At 41.1% G+C, this 13,986-nt stretch overlaps 1 protein-coding gene across 1 annotated transcript; it reads left to right on the top strand.

Moving 5' to 3' along the window:
* The first annotated feature begins 8,033 nt into the window (after positions 1–8,033).
* LOC133742107 (uncharacterized) lies at positions 8,034–9,909 on the top strand. Its single transcript, XM_062169792.1, has 2 exons — positions 8,034–8,222; positions 8,782–9,909. The coding sequence occupies exon 2, from the start codon at positions 9,142–9,144 to the stop codon at positions 9,781–9,783; it is 642 nt and encodes a 213-aa protein (XP_062025776.1). The 5' UTR covers positions 8,034–8,222; positions 8,782–9,141; the 3' UTR covers positions 9,784–9,909.
* The last annotated feature ends 4,077 nt before the right edge of the window (positions 9,910–13,986 follow it).

Below are 13,986 nucleotides of genomic sequence, written 5' to 3'. Positions count from 1 at the left end.
TCCTCAGATTTCTATTCTTCTTCTAAAAGAAAGACTTCTATTCTTCTTCTATTTCTCTAGAACTAGTTTAGACGGACCCGGACCCGGACCCAGACCCATTTTTTTTTCCCTTTCTTTCTTCCTCTTCCTCCTCCCTTTCTTCTGCAACCTATTTGTTTCTCTTCTTTTTCTCCTTTAATCCTGTCTTCAGACCCAATTTTGTTTCCCTTTTCTTTTTCCTTTTCCTTCCTTTCTTCTGCAAACCTCATTCTCACCCAAACCTAGAAAAAAACCCATCCTTCGAATCCGCCTCTTACTGATCGTTTGGAACTACAAAGACTTCGACCTCTCCATCTCCTCCGATCCCAATTTCCCGCTAGCCCAGTTCGTAAGCCTTTCGCGGCGAAGATGACATCTTTTCTCTGACCTGAGATTTATGTTGATTTAAAGACAAGGGCTTCTTCTCCAACCTTGAGAAATCTAGCCCCATATCATAAATCTGTGGATTTAACTTTTGGAGTATGCTTTTGTTGACAGAGGGTTGTTCTCTTTGGGGAAGGGTATGAACAAGTTCAGGCGGCTGTGATTTCTCAGTGGTGGGTTTTTTTTAAGTCTCCCGGCTAGAAAAATTTCGGTCCAGGCCCAGTTCGGTCCCAGCCTAAGAATAACACGTTTTGGGCCCGGCCCGAAAATTTCGGGTTCGGGCCCGGGCCTAGCAAATTGATATACGGGCCCGGCCTGTGCCCAGCCCTACCCAAAATCCTTCATCTCAAAATCGGATTTCAAGTGTTCAGAGATTTTCCTTAACTCTCTAAGGGCTTCCAATGAAGACATGTCCAACATGAATCACGATAGAATCCGAAACTTGTTATGGAAACGTGTGGGCATATCCCTTCCCAATCAAGTATTCACTTTAGTGAGCGTTTCAAACTCATTGTAAAACGCGCTACGTGGTCTAGAGCCACTTGACTTGGGTAAATGGAGTTCATCATGAACCTTCATGTATATTATGTATCTAGATCCCCATAGAGATACGCAGTGACCACATTCGTAAGCTGCATGTTTAGTTATTCGGAAACTACCAAAACTCACAGGGTAGTGGAGTGCAATGACATCCATTACGATAGCATATGTCTCATCGTAGTCGATTCCAGGGCGTTTTGTGAGAAGCCTTGTCACATGTACATTAGTGTAATTTTCATAGAGCTCTATATTCTCAGGAATAGGTTCTGATGTTGAGGCGTCCCCTAACGATAACCATAATCCGGAAGATTTTCATGAGACGGATTTTGAATCTTAATGACCAAAGGATTGGAATGTGCCAAAGTATATATCTTTCGAACCCACGGGCCTCCCACGCATCCTAGCTGGGGCCATGGCCTATAATGCCAGAGTGCCACTCTCTTTGGCGTTGGCGCCATGCCTACCTCCGTGTAGGGTGGCGCTACGTCTTCTCGTAGGGACGTCATTCCTTGTAGACATGTTTGCAGCAGATATGTGTGATATCGTCATTTTAGTAGGGATCGAGATGAGACATACTGGGGACAGACCACGACAATTCCTGTCGTTCCTGTTGAACATTCGTGTTCTTATCTCCCCTTAATGACGGGAAGATTGTCTCATCAAAGTGACACCCGCAAATCTAGCGGTAAGGAGATTGCGTAGTAAGGACATTAAGTGGCGGATAATTGTTGGAGTCTCGAATCCAACGTAGTTGCCCATTCGTATGTAAGGACCCATCATAGAACGTTGTGGCGGCGCAATTGGCACATAAATGACACACTCAAATATGCGTAAGTACGATACTGGATCCAGTCACTAGCTGTAACGCAGAGGTAGATTGAGTGGCGGTGGGTCGTAGACGAATTAGCATAGCTACAAGCGATATTACATCACCCTAAGCGGATAAAAGGAAATTGGTGCGCATTACCAATATTCGGGCTACCATCGTAGTCGTTTCCGCAAGACCATTTGGGTGTGTACATGGGAATATGATGTCCAACATTAGTCCCATTGCAATAATCATCGAAAGTCTTTGACGTAAACTCTCTAGCATTGTCAAGTCTAATTGACTGAATATATAGGATGATCCGGGGAGTGAACCCGTTGTCATATGATATGTGCTAGGAGTGTATTATAAGCAGCATTTACAGGTGGACAATGGCACAACACGTGACCAGCGTGTTTGCGTGTCAACCAACATTATGAAATATTTAAGCGTCCGCAAGTTAGTTGAATCAGTCCACATAATCCCCATAGATTCTATGTAAGAACAGAATGAATATTTTCATATACTTTGCATAGGACGGTCTCAGTCCTAAGTTCCCTAAGGAACAGACTTTGTAAAATGAGCGAGTGGCTTTAGAAGCAACCAATGAGGATTTTGTTTGGGCCTGAGCGTCTGAAACACTATTTGAAGCAAATTTGGTGATTACAGCATCACCTAGGGCGCCATCACCATGATGGACGCCATCCATTGCACCATGGATAGGGATTGTGCCAGCCCTAGGCTGGTGGTGGACGGCGGCGGCGCCAGAGGCAGCGGCGGCGGTCACACTTAGTCCAGGAATCAATTTTTGGTTCATGCTTTGTTTCGCTCGAGAGAAAGGATGTCCATGTGAAGTCTTTAGTAGACAGATCATCATATCATGACTAGGATGACCTATCTTGTCGTGACAAAGCCAATATGTGTCTAAATCCAAGAGATATTCTCTCATAACTTTATTGGATTTAATAGCTCGAATAGTGACATAGAGTCCACTAGAGAGACACTTAAGCTTCTCTAAGATGCGCCTTTGTTCGCAATCGTTAGAGGTATTGCAAAGGAACTCATTTCCGTTCTCTACATGCGTTTTCGCATGAAATCCGTTGGCTATTTATAGGTGCGATTTGCCCTCGGAGCGTAGAGAGTTTCTGTGACAGTAATCAAGGTGCCATTTGGCAAGGGGAACTTGGGCTATTCCATGTCCTTGAACTAATACTGATGGCCCAGCCATCGTAGGCACAAAGTAATATGCTCAGAATCAAAATGGAGTCATAATGAAAAGAACTCGAAATTTTATTCATAAGCCAATGGAGTACATCATTGTCTCTTAACCATTAGGAGAATCTAATTCAAATGCTAGCTAATGCAAAACAAAGGTAGTCGTTTGACTTCTTTCTGTAACTCCAAAATAAATATGACCAGGGGAGTAGAGAGATGTCGGTGGAGCAAAGCTCGCTTAAGTACCACTTATCTCAAAACCTTCCTAGACATCATACTCATTTTAGATGAGCCTATGTGAAGAAAAACTAAACCAATGACATTTACTACATAGTATATGGCAATTGCCTATTACATCTCTTTAAAAAATAAAGACTTAAATAGAATTGGCGATCTATTGATCCCAGCCAGATTTGTGGTCTTCAACCCTTCACTCTAGATCATCTTCTTGATTTTCTTGTTCCACATAGTGAGCTTCTCTTGCTTCACAATATGCTTTGTAGGCGGTGACAATTTCTTCACGAGCTCTACAAATGTGTGCCCAATGACCGGATACTCCACATCGAGAACATACATCTCTGTGCTCAGACTCCATTGATTGAGGCGCTCTGAAAGCATCATAAATATGGCTCTTAATGTTGGTGGCGCCACCAACATGGCCAGAGGCGTTGCCTCCCTCTCTCTTTCCACATTGACCTCTTCGGTTCCGTGTTCTCATATTTTGGCGGTTACCTTCCTTAGTAGAGCGATTATATGGACTGGAATGTCCAGAAGTATCCTTAAGTTTAGGGTTTCGCTCTTGGCGCCCTCTCTTAGGGGCGCAATTATAATCAGACTCTGGAATATGCTATGTTTTCACGAATCTTGAATTATAGTTCTTCACAAGGATGTTGTCATGCTTTTCAGCAACATTTATAGCTCCAATGAGCTCATGAAACATTGTGATTCGTCCTGCAGTAACATCGATTCGATAGTTCTTAGCAACCATCAATGTAGAGACGGGGAAGGTAGAGAGGGTCTTCTCAATCAACATCGCATCTGTGATCTCTTTACTACATAATTCCATTAAGGATATAATTCGAAGTGCTTCCGAGTTGTAGTCAAGAACTGACTTGAAATCACAGAAGTGGAGGCTATGTCATCTCACTTCTAGGTCAGGAAGCAGGGAGTCATGGACGTTGCCAAATCTTTCTTCGAGTGAGACCCATAGCCTTCTTGGGTCTTCTTCATTCATACACTTATACTGGAGCGAATTATCCATATGACGAGTCATTAGGATGATGGCTTTTGCCTTATTTGCCTCTAAGACTGCTCTATTTGCTTCCGAAGCTTGAGCTTGCTCAACAGTTAGCACGTCCTGGCTAGGCTCGAGAATCGTATCCAGGATTTCATCGGCCTTGAGATGCTGGCAGACATCACTAACCCACTTGTGATATCCAGAGCCAGTTGTTCCCAATGGAGCAAAGTCCAATTTGTTCAAGTTACTTATCCTAAAAGAGAACAAGAAAAAGGGTTTGTTTCGGAGCGGAAAAAGCTACCACGAAAACATATAAATTTTTTGAGCATAGTCGCTTTCAAGAAATAAGGAATTTCCGAGTATAGTCATTTCCAAGAAATTTGATTCCAAGAGGTATTGGATTAGATCGAAACAATGATGTTTGTGGTCGATCGTTTCTTCTCAACAAACTCTAAATTTGGAGGACTTTACAAGCTCCAAGTTTGGAGTGAGCACGAACCCCCACAGTTCGGCTTAATTAGGTCTCCCCTATGATGAAGAAAGGGGGGGGGGGGGTAGGAGAAGGGAGGTTGCAAGTCCCTGAGAAAAGAAGAGAAATTGAAAAAACTCAAAAACAGGCTTTTAGTAAAACATACCTGTTAGGGTTGCAGTGTGCCTTTGATCCTTGTTGTAGGATTGCAGACGAGCTTTCGATCCTTGGTCGGGATTGCAGAAACTGCTTCAATCCTGATTAGGTGCAGTAGAACTTCAATCTTGGTTACGTACAGTTGAACTTTAATCTTGGTTACGGGATTGCAGAGGCTGCTTCAATCATGGTTACGTACAGTCGAACTTCAATCCTGGTTATGGGATTGCAGAAGTTGCTTCAATCCTGGTTGCCGCAGATGGCAAAGCAGATTGCGTGTGGAGCTGCTGCCGAGGGTTGAGGGGCCGAGGAGGGGTCCTTGATGAGCAAGGGCAGCGAGGGTGCACGGGCGGTGGCGAGGCTAGCACGGTGGCTAGGGTTTTTGGGTTTTAGTTTTTGGGATTTTAGGGTTAGAGCTTCGTGTTGATAACGTGTTTAAGGAAAACTGAATTGGGAGAGAATTGAGTCGTACTTTCATTGATAATAGGGACCTCTTTATATAGAGGATTACAAGACATAGAATCAAAGTTGTACAAGGAAAGATAATCGTACAATTAATCAGATATCTATGAATATCTTCGAGAATATCTCTAATTCAAAACCCTATTACAACTAGGTCAAGTAACCTAGAGTTTTGGCCAGACACATATTCTGGATTTACTTGAACATTTAGGAATTTTTGTGGAAAATTTGTCGAACCCAACATCCTAAATCGAAGGGCGTCATCAAATATACCAAAATTAAAAAATGTTGTATTAGTTGAATCTATAGAGGATAAATTGGTTAGGAATGTGATAGTTTTGAGCGAACGATCACAGTTAAAAATATTTGGTTCACAGTTAGGAATCTAAATGATCTTCTCAACCTGTTCATATTTTCCTTATATTATTCTATTTATGTATAAATAGTTAGATAAACACAACAAATTTCTATACATGGCCCCTCCCAATTTAATACAAGAATAAAGTTAGAAACTATCTAATTTAATTTTTCCTTAAATAAATTGTAATTTTTTTTTGAAAGGAAATAAATTGTAATTAGATGAGGTTAGAGACCATAATATTTAGAATTTCAAAATCAATGGCATTAAATATTTTTAAAACATATCGCTTTACTCCCATTTTTTAGTTAATTTCATTTTTTGTTCTAAGAGTTATGATTAATCAATTTATTTTATAATATAAAACATCACAGGTGAAAAAACTTTGTAATTGTTAATTTGTTTGGCCTCTCTAATGACAACTATTTAGTTCCGCCACTATGGAGAAACTACTAGTATAGTTTTGGTTGAATGTTCAACTCATAATTTTATACTTGATTAACATGGTGTTTGGTGGATGAGAGCTCAAATAACACAAAGCCTATTTATATGCATCTATTTAAAGGCAACAATAATAAATTTTTATGGATTTCTCAATAACTAACACAAGTAATCAATAGGGTCATTTGCAAAATGTCAATATATTAGAATATACTAATCATATTAAATAGTAACCTTAATATAGTAAAAAAGTAGGATATTTCATGATTTTTGAGATTAAGGGTATTTTAGGTACTTTGAGTTGTGTATTTAGTAAATTATTAGAATGAGAAATTAAATGGGTGGTGTATTAAGTATGGAGTGTGTATTAAGTAATTAGGGGTGTGTATTTAAAACTTCTCTAACACTTCACATTCTCAAAAAAAAAAAAAAAATATCATTAATGTTGTAAATATTATTATCTATATGGCTGTCCACGTAAATACTCATTAGTTGTGTACTTTGATGTAAACTCTACCTCTATATAAAGGAGGCTAATGAGACTGAATGATATACTTCTACTTCCTCCCAACTATTCTCTCTCTATTTTCTCTCTACTTTATAACACGTTATCAGCACGCTTTGCTCTATTTTGTTTTCATTTAACTCTATGATGATCCATGAGGTTAATGGTGCAATTCTATTGCTTTGACCAATAACTTTGATCTACGAGTTTTACTTATATAGAATTCATTTGATTTCCTTTTAAAATCATGAGGATGAGTACATACATATTGGGTGATGTTAAAGGAAAAACATATTGTGTGCCTTCGTCAAAGCAACTGACGGAGAGGGAATCAAGGAATCAGTGATTACCATCAATCAGCACAATTACGGATCAATCAGCATTTAGTATCATTAATGTAATCGATATTTCCGTTGTAATTCTATCCCTATATAAAGGGATTATGAAATGAAATGAGTAGACCAATTCCAATTGTCATTTCACTTTAACACGTTATCAGCACGCTCAGAGCAAATAGCCAAAAGAAAAAAAATCCTAATTTTCTAGTTTCTTTCCGTCGAAAAAAAAACAACAACCAAAACCCTAGAAGAAAAAATATATTTTCTTCTTTTTCCTCTGCCGCCCTAAACAAAAAAAAAATAAAAAATCTCTCTCCCCCGGCCGCGCAGCCCAGCGCCCCGCGCTACTGCATAGCCCGCCTGCAGCCAAGCTTTCCCTTTGGACACCCAAGCTTTCCTTTTGGACACCCACCTAGAAGTAACCTCCAAAGAAGACCCGACCCGGCTACGGTTCCGAGCCCAGCTCCGACTGCGACCAAATTCCGGCACAATCCAACGCTCCTCCAGCCCGATTCTGATCTGCGCCGTCTTCCCAGTCGCTCACCTGCAGCCTGCTCCCCTATACAAAGCACCGCCCTCTCCTCCCAGCAGCCCACCAATCCCAGCACGGACGCATCCAGCCCACAGCGCCTTCGATCTGCCCAGCGCAGCCCCTGCCACCACGTTGCTGCTCACCTCCACCTCCGCCTACAGCCCAGACCGGCCTCCACATCCAGATCGGCGCACGAACAGCAGCGCTCGCCCAACCTCGCTGCAGACCGGCCTTCACATCCACACCCGGACACCGGCGCTCGCCCACGACCTGAGTCAGCCACCTGCAAACCTGATCGATCGGTACCCACCCACCTGCAAACAAAGAACCTGTAGGAAGAAGAAGACGCGAAGAGAGAGAAAGAAGGAAGAAAAAGACAAAAAAGAAGGTGACTAGGTTCACAGTATAGAGCCGGCCCAAAGAATAAAATAAAAAAAAAAACAGAAAAAAAAGAAGGCCAAAGAAAAGGCCCTCGGCCCAGAGAAAAAAAGGGGAATCAGGCCCTGTGGCCAAGACAAAAAAAAACCTGCATGCCCAGAAAAGAAAAATTGTGTGGCCTAGAAACGAAAAAAAAACAAGAAACAGGCCCTACGGCCCACAGAAAAAAGAAAACTTTAGCAGGCCAAGCAAAAGAAAAACAAACAACAAGGCCCGTGGTCCATTGCTGAAAAAAGAGGAAGTGGCCCAAGCCCAAAAACATCGCTACGCACGCCTGCATCAACACGCGCGTGCGCTAGGATCGTTTTATTTACTCAAAATCAAGTATGTTTTCTTTTATTTATTTAATTTCATACTATAGTATATTTAATTAGGATTATTGAGCATGCCTTATTATTTATGTTTTATATGATTATATTTACGCATGATTTATAATTATGTTTAAGCATGCTTTATATTTTATTGTTTATATTTTATTATGAAATTTTTAGCATGTTTATATAAATTATGCCTACGCATGCTTTGTATTATGCTATTATTTATATTTTATTTTACGCATGATATATTATTGCTATTATTATGTGTAGTATATAATTTGTTGTATATTTGTGAAATTTGAGCATGAAGCTTATTTTTATATGATATATTTAAATGTACTATGATTATTTTTAATGCAACATATCAATACCGTTTGGCCATGATAATGAAAATTCATGCGCATTATACACTCACTTACTGTGATAAAGTATTTTCACATAGCATCGAAAAAAAATGTGACCATTACGAATCTTGGTCTTGAAATCTAATTCATATGTTTGGAAAATAATTTACGTGGATGTCTTTATGACTGCGTAATTTATATCTTCTCTCTTGTTTTATGTAGATGGCTGATCCAACTCGACCTGAGTTTGACATCTTGGACTCAGAAGGACTTGAGTACCATCGTTGGGTTTCCGATATGGAAACTGCCTTTGTGGCAAAAGACTACACTGCCACCATTACTGATCCCAAAGATGATGAACTATCTAACAAGGTGAAAGCAAATGCCTTAATGTTTCTTAGGCGACATATTGATCCTAGCCTACGCTGGGAGTACCTTTAGTTGAAGACACCCAAAGAACTGTGGGATGCCCTTAAGGGACGTTTTGGGAACATTCATGACACTTTGCTCCCAGAACTGGCTGTTCAGTGGAATGGAATCCGCTTGCTTGACTATAAAAGGGTCAATGACTTCAACAAGGACATGTTGCGCCTACAGGCACGTCTCAATTTCTGTGGAAGGGAAATCACAGAAGATGATATGATCTACAAGACTCTTTCCACCTTTCCTACTTCAGCGCTTATACTAGCGGACCAGTATAGGCTGGAGTATGACAACAAAAGAATCACAACCTTCAAAAAGCTGATCAGCCTACTGCAAGTGGCTGAGAGGCAAAATGAGGATCTCTTGCACAACAATGCTAGGCCCACTGGGACAAAGAAAATTCCCGAGGCTAATTATGGAAAAATAAAAGGTGGAAAGAACTCCAATGCAAAGAGGTTTGAACGTGCTGATCCCTACCCACGTGGCAACAATGCACCACGTGGAAAGGGACGTGGAGGTGATGGAAACAAGGTGCAAAAGGCACCTAAGAACCCTTCAGTCAAACAGGATAGAGTTGGCAATGAACCATGCTATAGGTGTGGAATCATTGGGCATTGGTACAAGAACTGCCAAGCAAGCAACATAGTTGCAGCCACTTACAAGAGATATAGGGAGTCTAAAGAACAAGAAACTCACTATATGGAAGAAGGAGGCCATGACCCAGATGTCAACCTCACAATTGCAGACCTCAATGGCAACAAGGAACTTGCTCAGTCAATGGATGCACTAGATTTTGATTGACCTGCTTTATCTATTTATTTTCCAAAGACAGATATGAAGGCATAATGCCTCATTTTTAATTAGACTATTACTTGGTCTTAAAGTTTATTTCAATAATGGTTTGATGAATTAGATTTATGAACAAAGACCTTGATTTGATTATCGTTGGCTTATTAATAAATTTTGAATTTTATTCTGAAGCACTGAATTTATTCAAATTTATTTACTACACATATTTACATGGTTCAAAATTGCACTATAAAGATGTAAAGCAATACATCTAGAAAAAGAAAAAATTATTTGGATGAAAAATTATCATTCTACATAAATACAAATACTCTAAAGAATATGAGATACGCTCTGTATGCACCAAGAGCTAATCGAACCTTGTTAAGTATCAAAGATATTCATGCCAACGATTATCATGTTTTTGAGAATGGAACTGAATACTTTTATATTACCTCTAATGAATGTGGAAGGAAACGCATTTTAGAGAAACTTATGAGTCAATCTAGTGGACTGTACCTCACTACGATTCGGATCATTGAATCCTATGCTGTCACCAACAATGAAATGTGGGACACTGACTCATACAGGCTTTGGCATGACCGCCTAGGGCACCTCGGTCGTGACATGATGATCCGTATTTTAAAGAACTCATATGGACATCCCTTCTTTCGAGTGAAAAATAAAATGGGACAAAAATCCGTCACACTGCAAGGTGTCGGTTCTAGTATTGCTCAAATGCAGTCATTGCCTTCTGAAGTACCAGAAGCACTACCTCCCTCCCATTATGCCTCATTGACTATTTCAAAGGCACATCACTCGTTTTGCAAAGCCTGCCCTTTAGCAAAAACAGGATAGAGACCTTCCTATGCTAAAGATACAACACAAAACATTCCATTCTTACAAAGGATACAAGGAGATATCTGTGGACCTATCCATCCAGAATGCGGACCATTTTAAGTACTTTATGGTTCTGGTGGATACTTCGACACACTGGTCACATGTCGCTTTAGTGTCCACAAGAAATGCTGCAAAACTCCTAGCACAGACTATACGTTTAAGGGCTCACCACCCTGATCACCCTATCAAGTCTATAAGGCTTGATAACGCTGGAGAGTTTACATCAAAAGCATTTGATGAATATTGCATGTCTATTGGGATCGATATAGAGCATCTTGTACCCCATGTGCATACACAAAATGGTCTCGCAGAAGCCACCATCAAAAGGCTACAGATGGTGGCAAGGGCATTGGTTATGCGCACCAACCTGCCTATATCTGCATGGGGTTATGCAATATTGCACGCAGCTTTACTTATTCGTTTCAGACCCACTGCTAGCCAACCATTTTCTGCGTACCAGTTGGTAACTGGATATGAGCCTGACATTTCACACTTACGCATATTTGGTTGAGCAGTATATGTGCCTATTGCGCCCCCACAGCGCACCAAAATGGGTCCTCAGAGACGATTAAGTATCTATGTTGGATACGAATCCCCAACAATTATCCGCTATTTGGAAACCCTTGACAGGCGATCTCTTTACCGCTAGATTTGCGGTTTGTCACTTTGATGAGACAGTCTTCCCGTCGTTAGGGGGAGATAGGAAAAAGGATTTTCCAAGGGAACGACAGGAATTGTCGTGGTTTGTCCCCACTCTGTCTCATTTTGATCCCCGCACTTCACAAAGTGAAAGTGAAGTGAAAAGAATAATCGATCTTCAGAACGTAGCAGATTTGATGCCTGATGCGTTTACTAATATCGCAAAAGTGACGAGATCACATATACCAGCTGCAAATGTGCCTGCAAGGTTAGAAGTCCCCAACAAGGGGCACGGTGCCGCAGATAGAGGCACTGCAACCGCACTTAGTGGAGGTGTGGTTGAGGCCGTGGCTCCCCAAGGAAGAGGGGGAGGCCACTTGGTTCGATTGACACTCACCCAAGGAAGAAGAGGGTGAGTAAGGCACAAACTAATCATCAATGTATAGAATCCCTCTCATGAGATTGTCTCTGATTATAGTTATGTCCATGAATCAATACTGGAGGACGCTCCGATGTTTAAAATGATTCCAGAGAACAAAGAAATCTCAAAGGATTATGAGAGTGCGTATGAGTTGATAGAAAGATCTTCCATACACATTGATGATATATACTGTCGCTCGAGGAATCATAGAGCACAATGATATCGAACCACGCTCTGTTGCAAAATGTCAACAAAGAGCAGATTGGCCTAAATGGAAAGAAGCAATCCAGGCAGAATTAGATTCTCTGACAAAGAGACAGGTATTTGGTCCGGTAGTGCTAACCCCACCAAGTGTAAAGCCTGTAGGACATAAATAGGTCTTTGTCAGAAAGCGTAATGAGAAGAATGAAGTCCTGAGGTACAAGGCTCGCCTTGTGGCGCAAGGTTTCTCACAACGCCCTGGAATTGACTACGAGGAGACATACTCTCCCGTAATGGACGTTATAACGTTCCGCTACTTAGTTAGCATAGTAATTTTCGAAGGACTGGAAATGCAGCTCATGGATGTGGTTACTACATATCTCTATGGGGATCTAGATTCAGAGATATATATGAAAGTGCCTGATGGCCTTACATTACCCAAGTCAAGTGACTCTAAACCACGGAGTGCGTTTGCAATTAAGTTGAAACGCTCACTTTACGGAATGAAACAATCCGGGCGGATGTGGTATACCCGTCTAAGTGACTACTTGATTGGGAAGGGATATAAGAACGATGAAGTATGCCCCTGCGTATTCATAAAGAAAACAAGTTCCGGATTTGCAACTGTAGCTGTATATGTCAATGATATGAACATAATAGGTACTCTTGACGAAATAAGAGAAACCGCGAGCTACTTGAAATCCGAATTTGAGATGAAGGATCTTGGGAAAACTCGATTCTATCTAGGCCTTGAACTAGAACACCGAGTTTGTGGAATACTAATCCACCAGTCTGCGTATGTCCAAAAGTCAGGCGATATAACATGGACAAAGCGCATCCTGCTAGCACTCCCATGATCGGTCGAAGTTTGGATGCAAGGAAAGATCCATTTCGTCCAAAGGAAGATGACGAAGAAGTGTTGGGAGCTGAAATTCCCTATCTAAGTGCAATAGGCGCATTATTGTACTTAACCCAATGTACTCGACCAGAGATTGCATTCTCAGTGAACTTGTTAGCTAGATTTAGCTCAGCGCCAACGCAGCGTCACTGGAATGGTATCAAGAACATCTTCGATACCTAAAAGGAACCATTGACTTGGGACTGTTCTTTCCCTACAGAGAGACAAGAGGGACCGCAGATGGAACTGCAATCCCTAAAGGAAATGTTGATGGCGAAAGCGCCACTCACTACACCAAAACGCCAAATAACGTTTTGGTTGGTTTTGCTGATACTGGGTACCTCTCTGACCCACATAAAGGTCGTTCCCAAACTGGTTATGTATTCACCATTGGGAACACGGCGATATCTTGGAGATCAACCAAGCAAACCCTTATGGTTACCTCCTCGAACCACTCAGAGATCATTGCTCTACATGAGGCGGTTCGTGAATGTGTATGGTTAAAAGCTATCATCACACATATTCGAGGGACTAGTGGTTTGAGTTCTACCACTGAAGAGCCTACTTGCATTTATGAAGATAATGCAGCTTGCATCGAACAGATGAAGCTAGGATATATCAAGGGTGATAATACAAAACACATATCGCCAAAGTTTTTGTACAATCAGCAACAACAGGCCATCCTCAAGATTCAAGTGAATCAAGTAAGATCTGAGGAGAATGTGGCAGATTTGTTCACCAAATCATTGCCTAAGGCCATATTTGAGAAACATGTGAAAAGCATAGGAATGCGAAGACTTTCCAAGCTCCCCTGATTAATGTAAGTATCAGGGGGAGGTGTAGACGTCAGGGGGAGTCTAACACACATGTCATCCTCAAATGTAAAAGGTGCGTTGTGCTCTTTTCTTTCGACCAAGGCGTATTTTTTGTCCCACAAGGTTTTTATTGTTACTTGGCAAGGTTTTTAGTAAGGCAACAACTCATGCACCATTTCGCTTTGACTTGGCACAAGGGGGAGTGTTAAAGGAAAAACATATTGTGTGCCTTCGTCAAAGCAACTGACGGAGAGGGAATCAAGGAATCAGTGATTACCATCAATCAGCACAATTACGGATCAATCAGCATTTAGTATCATTAATGTAATCGATATTTCCGTTGT

This window comes from Rosa rugosa, chromosome 4 (genome assembly GCF_958449725.1).
Source record: "Rosa rugosa chromosome 4, drRosRugo1.1, whole genome shotgun sequence".
NCBI lineage: Eukaryota > Viridiplantae > Streptophyta > Magnoliopsida > Rosales > Rosaceae > Rosa > Rosa rugosa.
This window is presented reverse-complemented; position numbering and strand designations above follow the sequence as displayed.

Bases quoted from the DNA above. Each gene is read 5' to 3' on its own strand.
- LOC133742107 (XM_062169792.1), top strand. From the start codon at position 9,142: ATGTTGCGCCTACAGGCACGTCTCAATTTCTGTGGAAGGGAAATCACA.